Raw genomic sequence first — 26,140 nt, forward strand, 5'->3', positions numbered from 1 at the left:
ATCTATTTCTCAGAAGTTTGTAAGAACACACCGAGAAAATATTTTATGGGTACATCACTAGCAATGTCTTGCGTGCGTTTGGAAACTGTGAAAGAGAAAGAAGAAAGAAAATCTTATATGATTCGGAATAAGTTTCGATCAGTGCTTCTAGCTTTGCAGAAGGTACAAACTAATATTTTGATTTTATTATTCATAGGTTCTGATTTTCAGATGGCTTGAAAGTCCTGTGTGAACTTTAATAAATGAAATTAAATGCGAATCTAAATTTCTAAGTGATTTTGTTAAACTTAATTTGTGTCTTTCACCGTTCCAAGAATTGAAGTCTGCCATGCAAGCTTGTACAAGAACCTAAAGGACAAAATTATGTATATAGAATCTAAGATTTTAAATCACAATTCTCATGATGTTGCAGAGAAGGTTAAATAAATATATTACGAATATCAAAGATTTTACAAAAGCTATCCTAGGTTATAATTTTTAGTTAAATACAAAATAAAGTTTAAATTACAACATTATAAAGAAAACAATTTCATAACGATTTTAAAAAAATTGTAGTTAATAATTAAATTATTTGAAGGAAATATAGGGTAAAAGATGAGTATTTGGGGGGGGGGGGGGGGGGGCGCAATAACAAATTCGAGAAAAAGTTACTGAACTTTACTACATATGTTGATTAGTTAGCTGTTTGTGAAAACCATAAAATGTGATCCGTGATAAATAGCAACCCAATGTGTTTTGTTTGGGCTTGAAAACACTATGGAATTGCAATTTTCTGATCTTATTATATGATCTCTTCACTTGTTTGCTCAAATTAATGTAATCAGGGCATTCACAAAGGTAAGAAAGTACTAACAATTCGTAAAGAAGAGAAAAAAAGGGATTGGGCAGAGCTTAATATAGAGCTGCTTCATTTGATATCGAAGAAAATGGAAAACATTTCGAACTTCATCATTTTTCGTGCTGTGTGCAAGAATTGGCGCTTGGCCACAGACACAACTGACGCTCCAGTGCAGTTCCCTTGGCTTATCTGCTCAACAGTTCAAACTACAACGCGGATTGACAGAAAACCACAAGTTATATGGAATAATGAATGCTTTGTATACTCTCTCTCATCCAACACAATCCTAAGAATATGCCTTCCTAAATATAATGAACTTGTAGCAACATCTGCCGGTTTCTTCCTTGTTTTTGAACATCATTGCTTGAATTATTTCCTCAATCCGCTTACTGGTACCAAAGTCACCCTTCCCTTTCTGAACCCTTCATTGTATAAGAAAGTAGCTTGCCTTGGACATGTCACAAACCATAATTCAAGCTTTGTGGGCACTGAGATCTATTTACTTGTTCTTAATCAATATCTTTCTGCTGAAACAATGAAATATCAATTTGTCAGGTTTCAACCACCTGGTACTATCAAACACATATCAATTATACTTCCTAAGCCAACTTCGTTTGGGTACTACAAAGGAAGGCTATTTTTGTCTTTGTCAATACCAAAATGTACTTGGGTTTATGACGCTTCAACTGGAACTAAGACAAGCATAGAGATACCACATCCAGATGAGCATGTTAATTTTAACTTCTTGATTGATGCCATGGGAGATCTACTTGGGGTGATGATGTCATACATTGAAGTAGTTGTTCCTGGTGAAGTCTTCCAAAGCTTGTGGAAGTATCAATTTGAGGTGTACCGGTTGGAGCATACGGATGATTTTGGTTGTTGCCGATGGTCTAAATTGAATGGGATTGGAGATTGTATTCTCTTCTTGCAGGAATATTATAATTATGGTTTTTGTTTGAGGGCCAGTGATATCAAAGGACTTAGAGGAAACTATATCTATTACAATACAAAATATTGGCCATGGCGTCGTGATTACCATTGTCTTAACGGTCGTTTTTTTAGGTATGACATGGAAGATGGGACTACAGAACAAGTGATCTTGAAATCACCCGACGCTTTATGGTTTCTGCCAAGTTTGTACTAGGCTTTAGCACCTACACAAGTTGTTGTTGTTTTTTTTTTGTCATACAGCATGAGTTCTTGCAGTAATTGCTTTATAAAAATTGGTCATGTATTGGACTGTTTAAAGGGTATATGTAGAGGACATAAATATATATATATATATAAGGCATAATTAAATTTGAAAAAGACGCAAACAAGACATCACCTACCTATATATGTAATATGGCCTGTGAGGAACTTTTTTTTTATTATTTAGAAAAAATACCGCGTTCACGTTCATGATTACACATGTATCAAATAATCAAGCAATCAATATCCATGTTGTAAAATACGCAATTAATATCCAGGTTGAGATTGTCAAATGAAAACTCACAAGTACAACTTGAAAGAAGGGAGTAAATGAGTAATATAATCAGGAAAGTTGGGAGAAGAACTATTCATCTCTGGAAATAGACTCCCTGCAAATGTTGTCATCCAACCAATAGTAACTTAAGAAATGAATCACTTACACCATATAGAGATTAAAATTATAACAAATTATATAAAGGGAAAACATTCAATTAAAAAAAAAAACCCGATTAGGGCACACCTTCTGGCATGTGCAGATTTGTATGAATATGCGTAAAGCAGAACCCAAACAGTGGCACAAGCAAGACAGAATGGCCATTGGCTGATTGGCAGATAGAACTCTACATGATGCACCGGTACAGGTCACTCTGAGTACGCAGCATTTGCTGAGAGAGCTACAGCAAGCCAATATCAATTCAGATGAAGAAGATAGACCGAGCTGGAGAAGGACCAAAGAGGGAGGCTACACGGTTAAATAGTATTATCAAAATATATCAGAGGGACCAAACATAGCCAATAACATTGCCAACACCTGGAAAGTTAAAGCACCGCAAAGAGTACAGATCTCAATGTGGTTAACAATTTGAAAAAGAATTCTCACCACAAATAACTTAATTCTAAGAGGATGAATTATGCCGAACATATATATCTCTGTAGAGCTGACAATGAATCAGTGATGCACATTTTTTATCATTGCCAATTTACTCGTCAGGTGTGGCAGCAATTACAAAATCAGGGACTGAGGCTGCCCTTTTGCCAGTATTTTGCTCAAAAAAATTTCCGATCGGCAATCTTAGATTGGCAGAAAAAAACAATTATACACACCCAGGTTGCACTATGTTTTGTTATTTAGAGAGAAAGATGTCATCGCATATTTACGGACACGCAAAAAACAGCGAGACTGGTGACAGAGGAGATACTGCAAGCGATAAGAAACTAGTTTCAAACCTGACAAGAAGAAGACCGGTACTCAGATGGTATTGAACTGAAAAAGAAGATCGGTAATGAGCTGTTGCTGAATTGAAAATCACGGTTCTCTTTCACTTGTGTCAATATAAATGAAATTTGAGTGATTGGCCCTCACCTTTCTCCTGAAAAAAAGTGTTTATTTACTAGAGTTCTCTGTTTGTATTTGTTTGGCATAGAGAAGCGCCAGTTTATGTTATTTTGTTTGGAGTTCTGTGTTTGTATTTCTTTTACTTAGAGTTCTTTTACGAAATTCACCCTTCTAGAAGAATAACTTAGTAAAATTACTGTTAATAAACTATGTCTTGAATATTAATTTATCGCATGCATTAGATTATAAAAATCCCGGAATTAGAGATGTTCTATATATACAAAGACCATTTTTATTGATTGCCTATACTATTTTTAGTGAACTATTTCTATACTTTATACATAATTACCCAATTTAGTGGCATTTCAGGTTTGCTTCCTTCTTTGACAAAGATATTCATTTTCTTGAATAACTAGATGAAGTTTGGCATTAGTCATTACTGTCGATTTCTGATTTCTTCTCCCTTTTACTATTTGCTAAGTTAAACTCACGAGCAGAGGTAAGTTCAAAGAATGGGGGGTCAATTGACTCCCATTTATTTTTCAAAATTTGTGTACTTGTACCTGATGTTCTATATAGTTTAGGGTAAAATTTTATGAATAACGTAAAATTGACTTTCATCTGCAGCTTGACTCTCATTTATATTTGACCTCCATAACATGAAAGTTTGGATTCACCTCAGCTTAAACTTGTGAGTCATCTGGTAGCAATCTGGCTATCAAGGCTGGGATGTGGTTCTCTTTCTTAATTAATATTTGTGATTTCTGTGTTCTTAGAGAATTTTATCTGCACTTGCAGATTTTCTTCCCTTTGAGTTTGGGCTCCAAACAATTTATTATTACTGTAGTTTTTCTTCTTACTTTTTGAAAGGTTACAAGGTGTATTAGTTTTTTATTTGGTCTAGCCTTTATTATCATAGATTCATAGTTAATCTGTTCTAATCACAAATTAATTTTTGGACTTCTCTTTTATTATAAGCCACTAATAACGATTGTATTAAAAAAATTATTTACATCTAATTTTGGACTTTCTAAATGTAATTGCTAGGAAACCAAATCCATGGATGCAAATGCAAACGCAAACCCAATTGTGCCACCGCAACCCATAGCTACATTGGGAATCAGTCATCGCGCCAGAGTCCTCCTCCTAGTTAACATAATTCTTCTCGCGGTTATATTAATCATAACACAAGATGGAGAAAATGCGATATCTATAGCAGCCATTACCACAGCTTTATTTATGCTGTGTATACTGATGATTATCCCGGCGATGTTTGACCAGGTAGATGTAGCCTGTCACCCCAAAATGATGAGCTGGATAGCTGCTTTTCTTTTTTCGATCATAGGGGCAGTGTATCCGGCATTTCTTCACTTGTTGAAACCACATTGGCTCATGATCCTAGGATGGATAATGTTGGCTATCCATGTTCTAGCGACAGCTTTGCAATACCATGATTATCTCCTGGATAAGGGTTTATGTCACAATTCAGTCCACCCTTCTCCTCCTGGGACTGAGGAGAATGTGTAGCCTTAATTAGCTGGTCGGACTCAGAAGTGGTTTAACCAATAGAAAGGGGAGGTAACACAGTTGGTTAATTAAAGATCTAGAGTTCGATTCTCCTCATGAGTAAGTTTTTGTAGAGTAGACCATGTAAATTTTTTTTTCATCTCTCTTGCTCTCACTTTGGGTGTGTTTGTGTGAGAAAATTTCGGATGTTATGTTATAGATCTAGGGACAGTTTTGATTCTGATTGACACTGATCTTCATGAAATTAATGCTTTTGTGCCACTTATGTTTTATCGTGTTTTTCTAAGCAAGTCAATGTCCTATTAAATCGGGAGGTGTAATAGCATATATTACTGAAAATTTTATTCAAATCGATCTAATGCTAAAAGTTTAATTGCCCTTGTCAAACTGTAAATTGTGTTTAATTAGACAAAATTTAAACAGATTCCAAATCATAATTCAGACGTGTAGAGTTTTCAGGTTATTGAAATGAATTTTTGGTCAGCCCTACGGCCTCCCAATGTACGAATAAAGCATTATTCTTAATAATATGCGCCTGTCTATAAATGATTTGCTCCATAAAATCAGCAAGCTAACTTCTTGAAGTCACTGATTTCTTTCTATGCTTGAGAATTGTATACGCTTTTAGGAATTGTCTGTCTATAAAAAGGTTACCAGAGACATGCAACTCTCTGTAGGTGGGAGCCCCTAACACACACAAAATGATGGTACTGTACGATCGAACAAATCGAATACTGGACAAAGAACTAGGGGTCCTTTTTCATCCAAAAATACACAAGCTCACCTCATCACCTCCATAAAAAATTTTAAAAAAAAAATACACTAACATACTCTAATATTAACATCGTCTGACACATGTCAGAAACCATGGGGTCATACTACAGCTTCCTCCACCTCTCCCTATATACGACATCACTGATCGGAGAACCTTTCATCGGTACTGTCCAAGTACATTTCCATTTCCTCTATAGACTTGAACTTCTGCCTTACGACACCTTCCCTACATACCCCTTATAGTGTAACACTTGGATTGCAGTCCTGAAGGGATAACCCGTGAAACAAAATTGACAAAAAGCTACTCGTGTGTGAAAACAATACCTTGCTTGAATGAGGTCAGTTCTTTAAAATCAAGTAAAAAGGTAATAATTTGATAAAGAGAAGGACATAAGGCCATTTTTTTTATTGAAGTCGGAAAAATTCCACCGATTTCATTCAAAATGAAACCAATATCACAAGAGAACCGGTCCAGCCTCTAAGGTACATATCATAGTAAAACAACAATCCCCAACAAACACAGATCTGAACTAAAGTCACAGAATATAGCCAATCTTTCTTAAACAAATATAAGTATCAACTACTATGTTTCTTAATAATGATGAAATATCAACTAAATATCAGTATCTTCAATTCTTCAGAACTTCGAATCTCACTTAAGCCTCCATACCCATGAATTAGATTCATCTCTCACAGCACCACCACTGAATTCTCCTCCTGTATCATCAGATCATCAGAATTTACAATAATGTTGCATATGTCAGTAGGCAAAGTTATGGACAATATAAGTAAGAATTATCATATCTTGATTTCCACCAGAAATTAGCCAGAGCTATGATTTGTGAAGCAATCATCCTGGGAGAAGTAAAAATATCTTGAAAACAGAAATTATTTCTAGCTAACCACACTGTCCATAAGATGGCACCTCTTAAGTAATTCTAACAGAAATTTGTCTTTCAAAGAAATAAATGCATCAATTAACCATGATTAATCCACACAAGTTAAATTAAACTGAAAGTTATTATAATTAGCAATCCAAATCCAAATCCAAATCCAAATGGTTCTAACTAATGGACACTCCACAAACAAATGATCAGTAGATTCAGGTAAACCGCAACAACCACAAGCTGTATCTCCATTCCATCCCCTATTACTCATAGTTACTTTGGTTAAGACTTTCTTTTGCTTAACCAACCATAAAAAAATATTAATTTAAAAATGGTATTTTGGATTTCCATATTGTAAAAGAATTCTCTATTTGGTGGGCCACCAAATTCTAACCATTTATACAGCAAACGGACACCATAAACCCACACAAGTCACATATCTGAAACTACTCTTTCCAACCACACACTATAAAGCACACAAACAAGTCCAAGCAGGTACTTCAAACCAAAGTAGATTAAACTACCTGACAAACAGGTACTTCAACCCAAAGTAGACCAAATTACCTGACAACAGATAAATTAAGTACTTGACAAATGAGGCTGAAACATAACCAACCTGAACATGTGGGACCCATTTCCTGCCATCCTTTTCAGCAAGAAGTTGATGATGAACACCGGGCCCTCTTGAGCGGTGCACGGTTTGACGGTCCCGGATCTCCATCCGGGACTGGAGTAACCTGCCTCCACCGAGGTTGCTCACCGTCAAGAGCAGCAAAGATTCTTTCGTTGCCAATAGGTTCAAGAACGGCCTTAATAGCCGACCGGCAGTGATGCAACAATTGACGAGCAAATGCCCTTGAGTCCTCATCGGCCACATCTCTGAACCTTTCCACAATACTCCTTGCAATCTGTGTTACTCTTTCAGCCTACATTAAAAAAAATTAAGTCAACAATTACAAGTGCAACTAAATATGAGTAAGATGCATGATTTTATGGGTCCGTATCTTGTGAGATATCTAAAATTTTTAGTTTATCCAAAAGTTGGGCCAAATTATATTCGATTTCTATTCAGAATGCAGAGGGGTAGTATCACTGTGCTTCGAGATTCGTGCAGTAAGGATTTGAACGGTCTGGATTTCCATAGATCAACTCAAAGTTTAAGAAATCTCAGGGGATGCGAATTTTGATTTTATAGGGGTCTTACCGAGCTATTTGTGTTAGGTACACCACCAGGAGATGAGAGGTACAAAATCGAAGCGCCTGAAAACCATCTCATGTGTTGCTCATGTCTTGAGTGGTCATACGGTCTTCGATCCCTCAAACAAAGTCGCTGCCTAACATTCCACTTCCGCAAATGTTGGGCATGCTCATCGGGCCAATCTTTTCCGGTACCATTTATCTTGGTATGAAGAACTTCGTCGGTATCACAAAGAATAGGTGGAATATCTTGGTAGCGGTCGAATTGTCGCGCAACTCTACTCGGATTATGCATCTCCACGATCCAAAAGTGAATCAACGGAGCAGTTGTTCTCCATAACAAACGATCCTCTGGCCTACAATTTGCAGGAAGTAAATCCATTTTGTCTTCATACGGGAGCCAGGTTACTTTAGCATCAATCAATCCATCGATCTCGCGACGGTACGATTCCATCACCCTGCAAGTCACATGACCAGCGAGCTCATGATAACCAGACCATCCATAACCGAGTGGCGGCCTCCGGATTAAATCGTCACCACCAAGTTGTGGTATTTCTGTGTTTCGGCGGGTTCTGGGACGGCCCATGGGAAGCCTTTCCCAAGACCATAGTTGCAGCAACGTAATTGAGCCGCCAAACTGTTTGCGGTCGGGCTTCGTAGCCAAGCAAAGCTCCTTGTATAGGTACGCCAAGACAGCACTTGCCCAACTATATCTACCGGCTTTCTCGAAATCTTCAAGAAGTGGGAGATAAATCGAAGAAATGGAGTCCCCTGAATGATCAGTGAACAGAACAGAACCGACCAGAACAAAACAATATGCCCGTGCATATCGCTGCACAATGATATCACTTGCACCCGTGGGGCATTTAGAGAACTTATCACGCAACCATGATATATTAATGGCCACTTTGCTCTTTTCTTTAAATGTTGTTGGGTCTACCCGTCCGAGTAAGGATCGCACCACTGCTGACCAATTACAATCTGTTCGGAGACAAATTGTTTGCCCATCGACTCTTAACCCTAAAAGAACAGCAGCATCTTGTAGAGTAATTGTCATTTCCCCAACAGGGAAATGAAACGTGTGCGTCTCTTGACGCCACCTCTCCACGAGGGCACTGACGAGAGCATGGTCAGTTGGGATGTGACCAATCATGTGCACACCGTAAAGCCCAGCTGCAATAACATATTGCTCGTAACGCTGGTCCCATGGTAGAGATGTAATATGTTCCCGGGGAAACATAGGTTGAATGTACTCTCCTTCAATCACACGCTGGGATCTATGGCCAGCCTGTAATCTGAGCAGAGGTGGATATGTGGGGCCAGTGGCATGGGCCGGTACAGCATGGCCAGTGGTGACAGTAAGGCTGGCCTGAGCAGTGTCAGTGGATAAACTGCGGCCAGCAGCAACAGCGGAGCCAGTCGAGACAGTTGGCCCCGTTTGGCCGACAGAGCTGCCAGGTGCAGTGCTGCCAGAAGGTATGGTGCGATGGATGGGTATGGTATGGCGGACGGGTATGGTGCGGCGGATGGGTACGGTGGGGCCGTTCTGAACGGTACGGTGGCCAGTGAGCACAGCACTGTTACTGGGGACAGCGGGATGTGGCCGCACTATATGCCTTTGTGAAATATTGGATCCTGAGGATTGCCGGCCACGTTGAGTATTCACCATTGTTTTTAAATTATCCTACAAATGAAGAAAAATAATTAGTATGAAGAAATTACTAATACTCAAAAGTTACAAATTTATATACCCTTTCAAATTCATAAATTTGTTGCAAAAGCTATGCACTCTATGCCCCATCTAAAAACTAACAAAATTCCAAGTAAAAATCCGTGAGGTCTTACATCAAACAAAAGCCTTGCTGATGGAATATTTTAGAAAAAATCTCGTAACAGTTCTCTCACTTGATGGAAAGAAATGAATAGAACTTTCAAGTATACATCTGAGGATGCCAGCTAGCATGTGATTATATAGTGAGAATTAGAAACTAGATTCTCAAAACTGATAGGGACCTACAAATGATGCCGGTTAGCCATATAATTTGGATTGTCTACATATTACCTCAGTTTGGCAAATAACAAAGGAAAATAGCCTATCAATTGAAGTGAGGTCATTCCAACATCAGTTCATATTACATTAATATTAGAGCCACGTTCTATAAACAATCGAAAAGAAAATTACTTGTAAAGTGCCATGAGAGATTATTTTGTGAAGAAACATCCAAGTAATTCAGCAAATCATGGCTTGACACACTTTCTATTTTATTATAGGATCTTACTCCTAGCAAAGCTACATAATTTCAGATAGTTTTTGACACAATCACGGAACCAAAAAAACACAGACATTAATAATGCATATTCTAGCACTTAGCATTCAAACTGCTTGATATCCTATCATCTATGCTATGAAACCTAAATAAAAACATATTGTAGCATATATCCATCAAATGTTAGCAAGTAATTAATTTAAGTCTACAAACTTTAGCAGTGTATATACTGTATGCAAAAAGAAAAAGTTATCTTCATAATAACATGAAAGAAACATCAGAATTTCTTTTAAAGTAAAGCCTTCAAGGTAACTAATATCATATAATAAACTTGTTGCATTTAGGGGCCCAACATTCACTAATAAAGCAGTAGATCATCAGGAAATTCATTTTCTATGTCTTACCATTTCCCTTCCCTTTCTCCCCTTAAGAATGCAGACAAGCAAACAAAAACCAAAAAAAAAGAAAGCTCCCAAAGAAGTTGTTTAAGAGATCAACATTGAGGGCACTCAAAGTCACAGAACTATGAAATATTATATATCAATGGGGACTTTTCAAACAAAACATTATATCACTCCCAACTTCTAACACTGAAATAACTTATATGGTTTAAATCAACAATCTCTTAATAAAATAAATTGAGCTTCTGATATCAAAATGTATGACCTTTCTATATGCCTACTATTTTTGTGTACTTCTACTCTTCTATATGTTCTTAAACCATATTTTCATTAAAATCAAGTGGAAGAAAGTTAGCGAAGTATTTAAACTATCCCTTAATTTGTCCAACTAGGTTGGAACAAACTAAAATTTAAGACAACCTCACAACTGCTAGAAATTCTAAAGCTCTTTACCAGATTTACAACATACATTTGTAGGACAAACAACTAACGGTTGACAGGACAGAGTATTAGGATTTAATGCATGAGAGCAATTAGATTGAGGAAAATTTAGTTAAAAATTAAGATCAAGCCATCAGATCAATGAGATCGCAGCAATGGAAGTTAAAAATGAAGAAAATAGACTGTCCCGCTCATGATAATTGATAAGGAAAGAAAAAATTATTAGCTGCTTGTAGTCTCGAATTTTGACCAAATATGACTAGATCCATGTGAAATTAGGCTTTACCAAAGTACAAATTAGGAAAAATCCATTAGATCTATGAGATCAAGGGAGGAAAAATTTATTGTCTCGAACTTTGACCAAATATGACTAGACAAATCCATTAGATCTATGAGATCAAGGAAAGGAAACTTTATCGGTGGCTTGTAGTCTCAAATTTCGACCGAATATTACTAGATCTATATGGAATTAGGCTTTACTGAAGTACAAATTAGGGAAAAACAGGAAAATCACATAAAAAGAACTACCAAATTTCCTTCATAGTACCAAAAAGGGGCCACGCCACCAAAGCAATTCAACAGCTAACAAGATACTATAATTTAACAAGGAGAAATAATAAAGTACCTAATCTTTGGGATTCAACCTTGCGGACAACAGGCTCTTCGGAAGGGGGGGTATGACAATTTAGGAGGGGATGGGGGGAGAGCCGGGCTTTTTAGGGGTTAGGTCACGCTCGGTAAACTTTCTGACTCAGATGAAAGGAGAAATGAGAAATTGAGACGATAAATACTTATTTCAATACAATAGACAACACGCTTTCCTTTTGAGGGATAGAAAAGGTTCAGCACTCCATTAGTAGCATGTTAGAATGTTTCCTCTCCATTTTAAAACAACTAGCGATATCCTTGCAATAGTTCTGCTGGAATCTCAACTTCCGACAAGGCTTTTGGACAATTGAATTATTTTTGATAAAAAAATTGAATAAGATTATGTTGATGAGAATTAGTTGCTTTAATGAGAAGGAAAAATCCATAGGAAATAAAGGAAAGAGACAATTGTCAAGTTTAGGTTGGATTTCTTGCCCAAAGGGTGCAATCAAAAGATCCACATATCTGAGCCATTGAATTGAAAACACATCTTTCTTGAGGAGACAAGGCTCACTTACCTCCAAAATTCAATTGTCCAAATCATGATCCAAAGTTGAGATTCACACATAAGCATTGGGATATTTCTAGTTATTCTAAAATGGAGAGGAGACATTCAAATGTAGTACTAACGAAGTGCTAAACCCCTCAAAAGGAAAAGCGCATTGTCTATTTATGTGTAATCAAAATAAGTATTTCTCATCTCAACTCTGCATCTCTTTTTTCATAGTTAGTTGATAAGCTTACCAAGAACCAGTCACCTCTACGAAACCCACCTGCTCCATCCCAATCCCTATAACCCCCCCCCCCCCTCCAAAAGAGATTGTTGTCCTCCGCAGGGTTGTATTCCAGAGATCGGGTACTTTATTCTTTTTCCTTGTTTGTTGAATTGTTCTGGCGGTGCAGTCCCTTTTTGGTACTATGAAGGAGTTTTAGCAATTCTTTTTATGTAAGTTTTTTTCTCTGGTTTATACTTTTGTAAAGCATATTTTCATATAGATATAGTCGTATTTGGTTGAAATGCTAGATTACAAGCCGCCAGTTTAATTGTCTCTCCTTGATAAACTAATATTTGATAAATTTATCTAAATCTTAGTTGCCTTTTCAAATCTCATCAGTAACTTCCATTCCGGCGATCTCACTGAACCGATCGCCTGATCTTAATTCTAACTTTTCCTCAATCTAATTACTTTTGCATTAAATTTGTAATACCTGTCAACTGTTAGTTGTCCATCCTATTTATTGCGACTAGAATTATTTTTCCTTGAACAAATTTTAGTTCTACAACTGTATGTTGTAGATTTGATGAATGCCTAACAGTAGATTAGGTTGTCTTAAATGTTAGTTTGTTGCATGCATAAGTTACGCAATATAGTTGTACAATACGATAAAAAAAAAAAAAAAAAAACAGTTGGATAAACTAAGGGATGAATGGAGTTGTGGATACTAGGCCAACATACTCCCACCTAATTCAATGAATATATAGTTCAAGAACATGTAGAAAAGTAGAAGCACAAAAAATAGTAGGCATATGGAAAGGCATATGTTTAGACATTAGAAGCTCAAAATTATTTCATTAAAAGCTTGTTGATTAAAAGACTATAGATCATCCGAATGGTAAAGTTAGAAGTGATATGATATTTTGTTTGAAAAGTTCCCATGGGTGTAGAATATTTGTTAGGCTTTGTGTGCCCTCAAATGTTGATTTTTAAACAACATTTTTTGGAGCATTTCTCTCTCTGTTTTTTTTTTGGTTTGTGTTATTAAAGGCAGAGTAGGGGAGGATAATGGTAGGACAGTTCTAAGTTTCCTGTTAATTTACTACACTACCAGTGGATATGGAATAGCAGGCACTTAAATGCAATAATTTTATTACTTGTTAGTTACCTTACTCCAGAGGACTCAGATGAATACCAAGTCCTGAGATTCGCTTTGCTTCCTTGGCAATGGCATACTCCATGCTAAACAAATTATAAAACTTCTTCCAAGGTTATTGTGAAGATTTTTTTTTTTTTGTATACAGAATGTACAATGCTAAAGTTTGTGCACTTTCGCTAGACAGGTTTTGTTTAGTTAATTAATTACAAGAGTTTTAGGGTAGATCTGCAAGTACATGTACTACTGAGAGTTTAATGTTATAGATAAAATGAGTAGAACAATCATTTTTTGGTAATGGTGTTGTCTCAAAAACTTTTGGTGATTATATACTGCTTTGCTAGGAGTAGAATAGTAGTAAATTAGTGTTTAGCCATAAGTTGGTGAAATTGTACTAAATGTTTTTTTATAATGCCTCATGGCACTTTACATGTGACTACCATTCCAATTATTCATTGAACTTAGCAGTTAGCTCTAAAAATGTGGGGTGAACCAACGCTAGATCATTAACTGCACAGTGTCAGTCGTAGCCTGAAAAAACAAACTAGAGCAAGAGCCTATATAATATGGACAAACTGTGCAAAACCTACCATATAACACTACTGATCATGACATGTCACCAGTGTAATATAAGATTCAAATCCCCAGGCTTTTATATCTCATGGAGTCAGACTTTTCATGTAACCATGTAATAGTTGCACATTTTAAAGTGCATCTGATATTCTATGTTGAACCAATAATTTTGCCTTTAACCAGAAATACAATGACCCAAGAAGCTGGTTTATACCCACTCAATTTACAAGACTATCACCGTGCCAATTCAAAGTTTCGAATTTAAAAATGGATCTGATAAATAGAAACTTATTAATTAAGAAGAAGTAGAGACTTGCCAAAGAGAGTGTTCACAGGTGGAAGTCCTGCTAGATCTGCCCGCTCTTCCCTGGCTGACCGTAATCAAAGGCCAATGTTTACACTGTGAACCTCCATATCATCTCACTCCAGACCTTCACAGCCCCATCCACAATTTCCTTTCTTCCATTCCAAAGCTCCAAAGAAGCACAAACAGAGACATGGGCCCAAACCCCCTCTCAGGAAATTCATCAAACACATGGCATGCAGATGGGGATCGAGTCGTACTGCCAAGCAAGGAAGTGGTACGAGCATGATAAAATGCTTGTGCTTGGGACTCGGCGAAGAGAAAGGCGTTCCTCTTCGGAATGAGGTCGATGCTACGAGAGATCGGTGGATTGGGGTCGAAGGGATCATTGTAAATGGGAGAAACCAAAACGAATCGAGATGAGAGCGGGGTAGGTTTCTAAACTGCGGTGGAGTGTTTTAGGAGGCGTTTGGTTCCAGGGAAAAAAAAGAATTCAGGGAATGTAATGCCTGGGATGTATGTGTTATTGTCATATTTGGTTTGTATATGGCTATTTTTTCAATATTTTCTGGAATGAGTCATTTCTATGTTTGATTTGCGCATAGTGATTACAATGGCTATAGACATAACTTCGTTATTTTTTAATTATTAACTAAATAATGTTACGTTACCAAATTTTTTTATGTAATATTATTTAAAGATAAATTATAAATCAGAAATTAATTTGCATAAATATAACTCATTATTATGTTTGACTCGGACATTGCTATTATTCACTAGTTTTAAATTATTAATTAAATTTTGTCCAAAAAAATTTATTTAATTTGCATAAATATAACATTCCCATTATACGGTTGGATTCATGTAAGAATTTGAATTGAACATAAAATTAAATTTTTTGTTTGAGAAAAATAACGGTTTTGTCCACATTTGTATTAGATTAAATAAGTTTAGTTACACGAGAATAGTAACCACCAAAACAGAAATTGAAAACGCTGCTAAAAATAATTCCGCTAGAAAATAAACAAAATTAAAATTAAATAAATTTAAAAGAAAGTAGTAATTATGAAAATGCCAAGGAAGGAAATTGACTCAAAACTGATTTTAAAAAATTCATCTACTGATGCGCTACTTCAAAGCATTATCCACTAGTATGCTGCTAAAAAATTCGGATCGCGATAGCCATGAATCCACCGGTTTTTTTATTAATAGAAATAAAATAAATTAAATATTTAAAAAGAACACTACTTTTGAGTTTTTGCGAAAACTAAGTAGATCGGGCTCTGTAAACCCGTCCCACCGGACGGGTCCAATTGACCCGTCCCGGTTAATCGGATTAGCCGTTAACCAACATCACGAAAAAAAAAAAAAAAAAAATTCCCGGACGGGTTTAAGCATCCCGTCCCGGGCCTGAGAAAAAAAAAAGAAAAAAAAAAAAAAATCTGGACGGGTTAAGTAACCCCGTCCAGAATTTGAATTTGAAAGATTATATTATATTATATTATTATATTATATTATATTATATTATTATATTATATTATATTATTTTTTGTTTTTTATATTATATTATTATATTAATATACTTATATATATATATTATATTATGAATAGAACTAGTTTAGTTGTGCTTAAGTTCACCAAAATATTTGGTGAGCTTAACTCCAAAACTTATTAAATCGGTTTCAAATGACGAATCCAAACCGTTAGAACCTGCCTATCTTGCGAGTGATGCCTCTACATGTGAAAATTTTAAACGTTCAAATTAATTTAGTATAAAGTCAAGCGGTAAAAAAACGTTCAAAAAATAAATGCACTAAAATTAATTTATTAATCTTTTAATCTTGACCGATTGACTTTATACTAAATTAATTCAAATGTTTAAAATTTTCACATGTAGACACATCACTCGCAAGATAGGCAGGTTCTAACGGTTTGGATTCGTCATTTGAAACCGATTTAATAAGTTTTGGAGTTAAGCTCACCAAACACTTTGGTGAACTTAAGCACAACTAAACTAGTTCTATTCATAATATAATATATATATATATAAGTATATTAATATAATAATATAATATAAAAAACAAAAAAAATATAATATATATAAAATCATAATATAATATAATATAATATAAAAAACAAAAAATAATATAATATAATATAATATAATATAATAATATAATATAATATAATATAATCTTTCAAATTCAAATTCTGGACGGGGTTACTTAACCCGTCCAGATTTTCTTTTTCTTTTTTTCTTTTTTTTCTCAGGCCCGGGACGGGATGCTTAAACCCGTCCGAGAATTTTTTTTTTTTTTTTCGTGATGTTGGTTAACGGCTAATCCGATTAACCGGGACGGGTCAATTGGACCCGTCCGGTGGGACGGGTTTACAGAGCCCGATCTACTTAGTTTTCGCAAAAACTCAAAAGTAGTGTTCTTTTTAAATATTTATTTTATTTTATTTCTATTAATAAAAAATTCGGAAGCCAGGAATGAAAATAGCCAGGAATCACGGATTGTCGCTTCCATTTCATGCCAAACGCGGTAATCACATTCCAGGGAATCACAATGGCTGGGAATCATCTCTTATACATTAAAACTTGCGCACATATGTATTCATATTTGCACGCGTTAGTTATAAAATTTATCAAATATTAAGTGGTCCCCTAAGTAGTTATTGAAGTACAGTTAGTTAACGGTCCCCACAAGTAGTTATTCACTGAAGGATGAATAGGAAAAATTGACTGAGGGATAGTTAGTCGATCCCATAAATAAAATATGAGATCAGTATTAAATAAAATATTAATTTGTATTAAAAAATATTAGTTTAAATATTAAATGTAATATAATATTTATTTAAATATTAAATTAGTTTAATTATTATTTTATTCATTCTCTCCATCACTATTTCAAATATACAATTCAAACGATTTTTTTTACTAATTCAAGTAGTTCAAAATTAACACTATTATACACTAATTTAAAAATCGCTATTCTTATACTTTGCACGATATAAACGTACCAAAAGTCTCATCTGAGTTTAGAATCTGAAGATCTGACTTCCAAATTTTCGTCAAAATTTTTTTAAAAAAAAGGAACTCTTATCGGGCTGCGTAATGTGGGCTTATGACTGTTTTGTTGCGGGCTTCCGCTTTTAGGCTCACGGGACATCAATAATTCAATACCCATTCAAATGCCTTGAATCTCGATTCATAATCGGAACATAGTACTTGAGACTTTACAGTAATACATATACCGCACGGGACCCGATTATTGCCTTCAAAATTATAAAAAGGATGCAAGATGAAAATTGAAAGATTGTAATTTGTTCAAGCAGGTGCGCCCTCCGTCCCATGTTTTCTAATTAGATATATGCATTTTTGACAATTTTCAATATCTTGTACTGTGAGAGTACCAGGGAGCAACGCAATTCCACCCAAATAAAATTGCCAAGCACGTAAATTTATTATTGCTTCAATGATGTAATTCAAGGAAACAAGTGTTTATTATTTCTTCTCAATTGCCAAAGGGATGCAGTTTTGACAATTTTCAATATCTTGTCCATTTCTCCTAATTTAACCAAATTATACAAAATTTGAACCAATTTAACTCCAATTTTCAAGCCAGGAAGCAGAGCCAGCTGCATCACAGAATAACTCAGGAGCCAAGGAAACAACAAAAGAAACCGGAAGCTAAACCAGAAGCTTTGTCCACTTTGAAACCAAGTATGCACATGATAAAAAGACGGAAAATGGAAAATAGGTGCAGAAACAAATCTTTGATCCGACAAGTCAAAAAATTTTAAAAATAAATTGCTAGTATTTGGGGATCCGTAAGACAACATAAGTCCCTTATAAGACAAAAACTTGGAGAAGTGACAAATAAGTACTCCACATATTCATTGAACTATTTACTAAATTTAAACTTAGCACCATAAAACAGTGTTGTAGTAACCAGTATTAAACAGCAAATTAGGAAAGGAGGTGTTGCATGGAGAGAAAATCCTTTGTTTAGGACCATAAAACAGTGTTGTAGTAACCAGTATTAAACAGAAAAATCCATGTTTTCTAATTAGATATATGCAAATTAGGAAAGGAGCTACATTTTTGGCCCCCTTGAGATTTGTACATCGCCGTATGGCTCCTCCTGCACAACCTTTATGTAATTGCGAGTCGCAAGAACTGCACATTAGCTTCAAACAAGATTGGTTACTCTCTTTACTAGATCAGTAAAAGAAAATGCTACATGAAAATCTGATCTTTTTCTTTTTGAGTTTATATGGAAAATTACCCTGTTAGAGTGAGGCTATGGTACTATGCATAGTGCATTGGTCCGTACTATGGATCAATATATCTATTTTCAAAGTCCAAACAATCAATCTAAACCATTTAACATGATCTCCGTATGAAAATGTACTTGTAAACCAAATTTTACATTTTTCAGAATTTTTTTATTATTATTTTGAGATAGGTATAAAATCACTTGATCTGATGATTCTAGACCCCATTCAATAATAGGGATTTTCTACCTATCTAAAATAATAGTAAAAAAATTCGAAAAAATGTAAAATTTAGTCTGCAAGTACATTTTCATATGGAAATAATATTGAACGGTTTAGATCAACTATCTAAACTTTAAAAACAAAAATATTGACCCATAGTATGGACCAATCTTTGCTATGCATAGTATCATAGCCTTATTCTTATTCTTTAAGCTGGCTAGAACTTTAATTATTTTTGCAAGTTACTTTTGCAAATGAATAAAAAGTTTGGTGCTGGTTGCAAACAGAAACATTGATGAAGTATTTGAACATAAAAAATTTGGATAATTGATTAAGAGAGAGGGTGCGGAAGGGGAATTACCACATGTCTGATAAAAAAACTTGGCAGCTCTTGAAGCATTCATCCCCTGAGCTAACTGACCAAGCGATTCATATTTAGGGGCCCCAGGAGTTTCAAAGTGTAATTTAAGTTGGCTGCATATAGTTTGCATTAGTGAAAAGTCATCTTACTATAGATAAAGAGAAAATTTTCTCATGTGTGCCTCAAATACCCCAAAATACGGTATATTCCTCTGTGAAACAAGTATCGTAACCCCCCCCCCCCCCCAAAAAAAAAGAAAAAAAAAGAAAAGAAGAAGTCATCAATACATCAGATGTACAAATCCTTGTGCGTTTGGATGAAACAAAGAATAGCTCAGAATAGCTGCTAACCTAACATTAAGGAATAGCAGCTAACCTGAGCTATTCCTTGTATTGAGAATAGTTTTTTTTTCACCCAAACGTGAAATAGTGAGAATAGCTCGCTATGAATAGTAGCTATTCCTGAGTTAGCACTATTCTTGTGTCATCCAAACGTACACATATATATATAATGAACAAACAATGCACATATTTAACTGTCAATTTCACCTGAAAAAATGTCCCAACTACTTCAGTCTTGTTATTTAGAGAGTAGCATTATATTCCTATCTTTCAAAGGTAAGATATGTCATGTTGAAGATCTGTAGGGTGATTCTGTGTGAATGAAGCTTTCACAAGGAAGACATAATTTGCTACAAATAAGAAATGCTTTACTTACCATTTGATTGCCAGAGTCATAGGGTCTACAGGAACATCGGAGCTTGTACCTCGGAGAGGAGTTTGAGTTGGCGTTGGCCCAGTTTCCATTAAGGGCTCTGACATAGAATTTCATTTTCTTAGGACAACAATAATAAAGTAGACAATGGATACAGCCTATATTCTCAATTAGAGAGTACTGAAACAATCCTACTTTTACACAAGCCTATGGTATGTTTATAAAAATATGCCACAATCAGGTAAGTTCATTCAGAGTATATGTAGATGTGCCAATGCCACATCATTTAGATGATACTGGCCATTGATTTATGTTTTCTTGGGGAAAGAATAAAAAATAAAACTATATTGAATTTAAAATTCTTTTTGGAGATTTTATCTTTTTGGGTGGGGCAGGGCGTTGGTGTTGGTACCTTAGATGATACTGGCCATTGATTTATGTTTTCTTGGGGAAAGAATAAAAAATAAAACTATATTGAATTTAAAATTCTTTTTGGATATTTTATCTTTTTGGGTGGGGCAGGGCGTTGGTGTTGGTACCTGTTTCGGGGGTTGGGCCCTCCTCTGACACCCTCCGAATCTTGAAAGCAGCCACAAAAGGTTCCTCCTCAACTGTCTCAAGATGGCTACCTCCTAAGGAGGATTGCTGCCTTCTTTTTGATCTGTTTCCACAATAGACACTTGTATTAAACCCTATGTGGCACAGACACTTCTAAAGCCGTACCATGTCTGTGTCCGAAATGTATTGTACTGTCTCGAGTTGTTACATAAATTAGACCTAATTTATCATGCTTACAGAAAGTAATCCTCTTATCCACGTTTGACCGGGCATACTCATGTTAAATAGGTACCAGAACTGAATGGTTGTATTAACTTGAGATCTCTGATCAAAATCTTTCATAACAGAACTGAGCACCTTGATTCTCCTTACCTCCCAGTTGGAAGCATCTCAGATTCACCGACTGGTAGAGTGGGCCCAGAACCTAAGCTCCGAGCTGATCGGGCTGATCCTGAATGTCCTGCCAACATGAAAATGAATATATTATGCAATCCATCATAGAAGTAACAGAACTAGTTGTCAGATTATAGCTTTCAATTGTGGTTTTCAGTTTTGGTTGAATATCAGATGGAGCTTGATTGGGGCAACAAGAAGTTTCTAGGAAAACCAAACTGTGGTAAATATGGGAATGGAGAGAGTATAGTGACTGTCAGAGTGACATTGATTACAAAGTACACCCTGCACACACTAGTGACATACGTCAGCCACACAGTAAATCTTGTGAATTTGAAAGAGGAAAATGAAACAAGAAAAATGTAATAAATAGAGGGAAGAATGACAATTACCCAGTTAAATTCTAGTAACTACCTGGACTAGATGGAGTAAAATGTCCACTATGCTGACCAGCATCAAAACCCAAGTCCTCTAGATCCTTCCTCATCCTTTCCACTGAGTCATCTGGGTTGTACTGCCCCCAATTGTCTGGGAACATCTCAGGAGGCTTTGTCTTAAAAAAATTCAAGTTAGAAAAGGTTCCAATTCTATATAGACTACTGAGCTGAAAATTAAAATGTAGACAGCTAAATAAAATATTACAAATTCAGGAAGGTCTTGAGGATGGAATTCCTCCTCTGGAAAGTTCCTTGTGTTCTGTTGATGGTGAGCCTGTGGCGATGTTTCCCCTTAAAATTTAAAACTCTTAGACTCACTCTTATAGACTAAATGAAATAATCATTATCCACATTTACTCATGCAAAAGCTTGTAAATCTATTCATATAAAAACTTATGTTGCTCTTTTTTTTATAAAAAAAAAACCCTTATGTTGCTCTGTGGCTTGTATCAGTCAATTTCCATAATTATTCCAAAATTGAGGTGCTACTACTGGAAGTATATATATACAAGAATATTACAAGTCCGAAGCAGGCTACAAGCTACTAGCTTTTGCAGGATTCCAAATAAAAACTTCACATACAATTTGCAGAACAAAATAAAAGCATTTACTATTGGGAGACAAAAGGGGTGCTCTCACTGCTTACCTTGAGACAAATTTTCCTTTTCTGGCGACTTTGGTCGAGTACACTCCTGCCATAGGTCCATGATGGTCTTTGGGAAGTAAAAGCCAGGAGGAAACTTTTCATACCCAGTAATGATAGCGACAGGAGGCACTTCCATCAACGCAGTTAATTTTATAGAACTAGAAACCTGTACATTTTATGCCGATGGTAATTTTTATATAATGAAATAAAGATTTAGCTTGACAACTATACAAATAATAAAAAAAAATGTAAACTTCAACAGCCTTTAATTTCTGGTAATGACAACCCCTATACACTTCAGAAGATGAAACAATTTATCAATAATATTTCAAAGTAGCTGAGGATCGCAACTATAAGACCATACCTGATTGACTTTTCTTCGCTTGGTAACAATTTGAGATGTATCCTTAAGCCACGACTGGTACACTGTACCAGATATCATGATTTGTTCATTGTCAATTCGAAGCTTTGAAACATTGTTTCTAGCTGCTCTCCTCTTCGGAGCCTTTCGCCTCTCTGCATTATCAACCTGTGTCATTTAAGAAAAAAAATTTCAGGATAACTTTGTTTTCAATGATTTTAGAATAATCTGAAAACGGGGAAGGTGAGAACCTTTTGGTGTTGCTCATCTTGTTGCTCAGGAGATCCACCTGTGTCAGAACAGAGGTGATGCACTAATTAATAATAGCGTTATCAATCAATCCATTAAATACGATGGACTTGAACCAAAAGTCAATGTAATTCTAACAAATTTGAGCCACTTTAGTTATGGCACCACATAGATCATATCAGTAATGTACAACCATTGCAAGTAGATGCACAACTTGCCAGGTACAAACATGCTTGTTTTCATGATTACCACTAACATTGAGGATGATTGGTAGTGTTGTCGAATGGTACGGCATTATCATGAAAGGTAGGATCAGGGGGTTGAGAAGTAGAGGAGCGTATGGTGGTGTTGTCAATTTGCATGCCATCATCATATCTAGGTGGTGATGGTATGATGTTGGGCATCTCTTGGTCAGGGGGTGTGGTTAGGTCGATGTGTACTTCGTCTTCTCTCATGTCAAACCTATCAAAAGCACCACCATAAAAAATGTTAGATCTGTAAATTTGGCCCAGCGTAGATTTCATTTATATTTGTGCCACCTTTCAAAACGGTCATAGTGAAAGGTCTCTGCAAAAACACAGTCTTTGTTGTCAGCCAGAGTGATGTCCTCAGCTTGAGCTGCAAATCAAATTAGTATACTGAGGTTTCTTATTATTTTTTTATTATATTAATTTCTAATTTTTGAAAAAGGGGATATAAGTGAAAACAAACCTTGGTGATGGTTCTCAGAGATATCATAATCATTGATTTCAATGTGGACATATTGCTCATCCAAATCATCCAATCTCTACATTCAAAATAAGCAAGAGATCAGATGTGTTGTTAGCTGGTTAACAAATATGAGAAAGTCTAAGCAACAAGTAAACTAGTCTTTCTCAGACAATAGGTCCAGCACCTACAGCTAGGATGGGCATGAATAGACATGCATAATTACGTGGGCTATTATAGTATTTTTACCTCAGCATGACCGAACCAACCGTGCCAATATGTTTTTTTTCACCTATGATGCCTTTGAGGCATTTTATCGAACACTGGTCGTGTCGATTCCATGCTACAAAATCAGACAACCTATATGCCTTAATGGGGTCGCCAATTATTAAGTTTAACAAGTCTTCAGAGAAGATCATGTTTATAACGATTGGCAGAAGCAGCAACCAGAGCCCGAAGAGAAAAGTTGTCTGTCAAGGAGGTCCCCACAGAGATCCATCAGTTTCGCTGAGAAGCAGGCCCCACAATCGGTCAGATCTTTCCAACCATAAACCAGCCAACTATGGAAATAAATCCCTAAAATTCCAAATCGAACCTTTCATTTTTTTGAATTGTACGAATCTCTATATAAGTTGTTTTCATACACGAATCTCAAAATAAATGAAAGATTGGAATTGGAATTGTAGGGACCCTACAATCCTAAGGGATCGTAGCTGATTTATTTCCGCCAACTATTGTCTATTGACTGGGACCCGCATATCAGTGACCTAGCACAAAAGTTTCTGCACGAAAGGCCCCAAAGAGACTGGACTCGTTACTCTAGTCAAGTAGTCATCGCGGTACTAACACGTGTGAACAAAATAACACGGCGGGTATGCCACTGAAAGAAAACAAAAATTGTACCCTGATACAGTTATATAAAGTCTCGTTATTCACCAATTCGACGAAAACGCCCCTCACACACACAGTTGGTCAGAAATGGTCAACTCACCGCCAATTGACCACATGAAGGGGTATTTCGTCATGAGGCAAACAATGTCCTACAAATTAAATAAGAAATCATTACCATATGTTCCAATCTGGCAGCAGCGAACGTAGCATCGGCGCCTGGCAGGGTGGGCTCCACCTCGGTATCCACGTTCCCTGGCCCAGGCAATGTAACTGATTCATACCTATAGCGAGTAAAAGCTGTCAGATCATTATCCAACGCCCAACGGCCACTTTACATGAATACATATACTGCAATAGATTTAAGGACTAAATACTATAAAAACAACAACTAAATATTACTTTCTTAAATTATTATTGGATGATTGGAGTAACTCTTCTTGTATCCGTTGGACTTGTTTTCGAATGACAAATTCGACAAAAAAAACTGGTTTAACTAGATTGTTTTGAGATTTAGATTCTATATATTTACAATTTGTAGATTAATATAATTTAATTTAGATCTATCATTTATAAAACAGTAAATAACGTAACTAGTAGATACCTGGCCTTTGCTTTTCCTTTAGGGAGTACATTAGAATTCCTGATGGGCTTAGCTTTCCATACTTCATTGAGTTCGGCCTGAAATTAAAATAAATGTACGAAAGAGATGAGAAAATAGAGAGAAAATATTGTACTGATAGGTGTAATAAGATAAAATGAAAAAGGCGATCAGAAAGTCAGAAGGATTACCACAAGACGGTTAATATCATCTGTGAAAGAAAGAAACGCAACGGATAAATGTCAGATTTCTATTCCGATCTCAACGAAAATAAATAAAATCTGTAAAACATTGGAAATGAAGAAAACTAAAGAGACAGAGACGAACCATAGAGGAGCTTCACCTTCCGCTCATAAACAATAACAACTCCACCTAAATAAAGGCGGGCATTAAGTGTGAGGAGAAACAATTACAGAGAAGACAACACTAATTTCAGATTTATTTGGAGTTTGAATGGTGTTTCTTACCCATAAGGATTCCAGAGAGCCTCAGAGCCATTGGCACTGAAGGGTTCAAAATCTCCTCACTGAAAATCAATATAGAAATCCGAAATGCAAGTACAAAAGTGAAATTAAATTCAACAATCTTAAATCAATTAAGATGCTCTTAACTGAGGAAGCTAACAAAAACAGAGGTACGAACAAATAACTAACTAAAATGTAAGTGAAACAGACAAAAGGGAAGAGAAGTTAAGATTAAAAAAAAACGCACCAGATCTGAATGATGTTGAGCTTGTTAAGCTTCTTCCTGTTTATCTTCGAGTGCAATGTTGCTGCCATCCTGAAAATCAGATTCAAACAATTTCAAGATATTACAAAATAAAAACTCGGATAAACTAGAAACAAAACATAAAAGCTAGCTCAAACTAGATCAAAAAGAGACTAATTAAATAGACTATATATCAACCATATCTGGCCCAGTGGTGCTTTTCTCGCAAGGAGCTGATGCGAATAGAACATATCTAATCGAAACTAGCTAGCTTATCTTATAAAATCTCAATAGAGATGATCTCGTAGAGAACTAAAATATAGAAAGAGTGGAAGAGATGTTTAGAGAAATAGCGGGAAAATGGAGAAGAACGGTTTGTCAGAGAAGGACGCCTGCTTTTCTGAATGGGTGATTACGACATCTAGTGCAACGGCTCATATATATATAGGCTGTTTCTCGCCGGGTTAAAATGGGAATTCTTTCTATATTTTTTTTTTTTTTTTTTTTTAAAGAATAATATTTGGCGACAGCAACTTTGTAAGTAGCATTTTCAGATAAAGCCTCGCGAAATTTGTAATCTGAAATGTTGCTAATATTGCTAATATTGCTAATATTCGAGCCAGAGAGGGAGCGAAGGCAGAGTGCTTTGATCGAACTCCCCTCAATTGAAGAGCTTCAATGCAAGGTCCTCCCGTCAAGCGGTGGCGCGATCGGAGGCCGACGGAGCGGCGACAGTGAGAGCTCGTCATGCGGT

The 26,140-nt window shown here is 35.9% G+C and overlaps 2 protein-coding genes across 2 annotated transcripts; one reads left to right on the top strand and one right to left on the bottom strand.

The window, feature by feature from the left end:
* The first annotated feature begins 926 nt into the window (after positions 1–926).
* Positions 927–1,985, top strand: LOC144559224 (putative F-box protein At4g17565). The gene has a single exon (XM_078308262.1). It carries the CDS (start codon positions 927–929, stop codon positions 1,983–1,985), a length of 1,059 nt encoding a protein of 352 aa, XP_078164388.1.
* Positions 1,986–18,359: 16,374 nt separating this feature from the next.
* LOC144559315 (sister chromatid cohesion 1 protein 1-like) lies at positions 18,360–25,703 on the bottom strand. The gene is made up of 20 exons (XM_078308360.1): positions 25,585–25,703; positions 25,390–25,458; positions 25,146–25,204; positions 25,006–25,050; positions 24,870–24,889; positions 24,682–24,758; positions 24,256–24,361; positions 23,193–23,268; positions 23,021–23,099; positions 22,738–22,943; positions 22,484–22,545; positions 22,236–22,400; positions 21,872–22,037; positions 21,431–21,516; positions 21,203–21,335; positions 20,768–20,855; positions 20,377–20,498; positions 19,841–19,937; positions 19,124–19,236; positions 18,360–18,442 (listed from the first exon to the last, which is right to left on the bottom strand). The coding sequence occupies exons 1-20, from the start codon at positions 25,635–25,637 to the stop codon at positions 18,360–18,362; spliced, it is 1,905 nt and encodes a 634-aa protein (XP_078164486.1). The 5' UTR covers positions 25,638–25,703.
* Between the last annotated feature and the right edge of the window lie 437 nt (positions 25,704–26,140).

The sequence above is a fragment of the Carex rostrata genome, chromosome 1 (assembly GCF_964058835.1).
Source record: "Carex rostrata chromosome 1, lpCarRost1.2, whole genome shotgun sequence".
In the NCBI taxonomy this organism is placed as follows: domain Eukaryota; kingdom Viridiplantae; phylum Streptophyta; class Magnoliopsida; order Poales; family Cyperaceae; genus Carex; species Carex rostrata.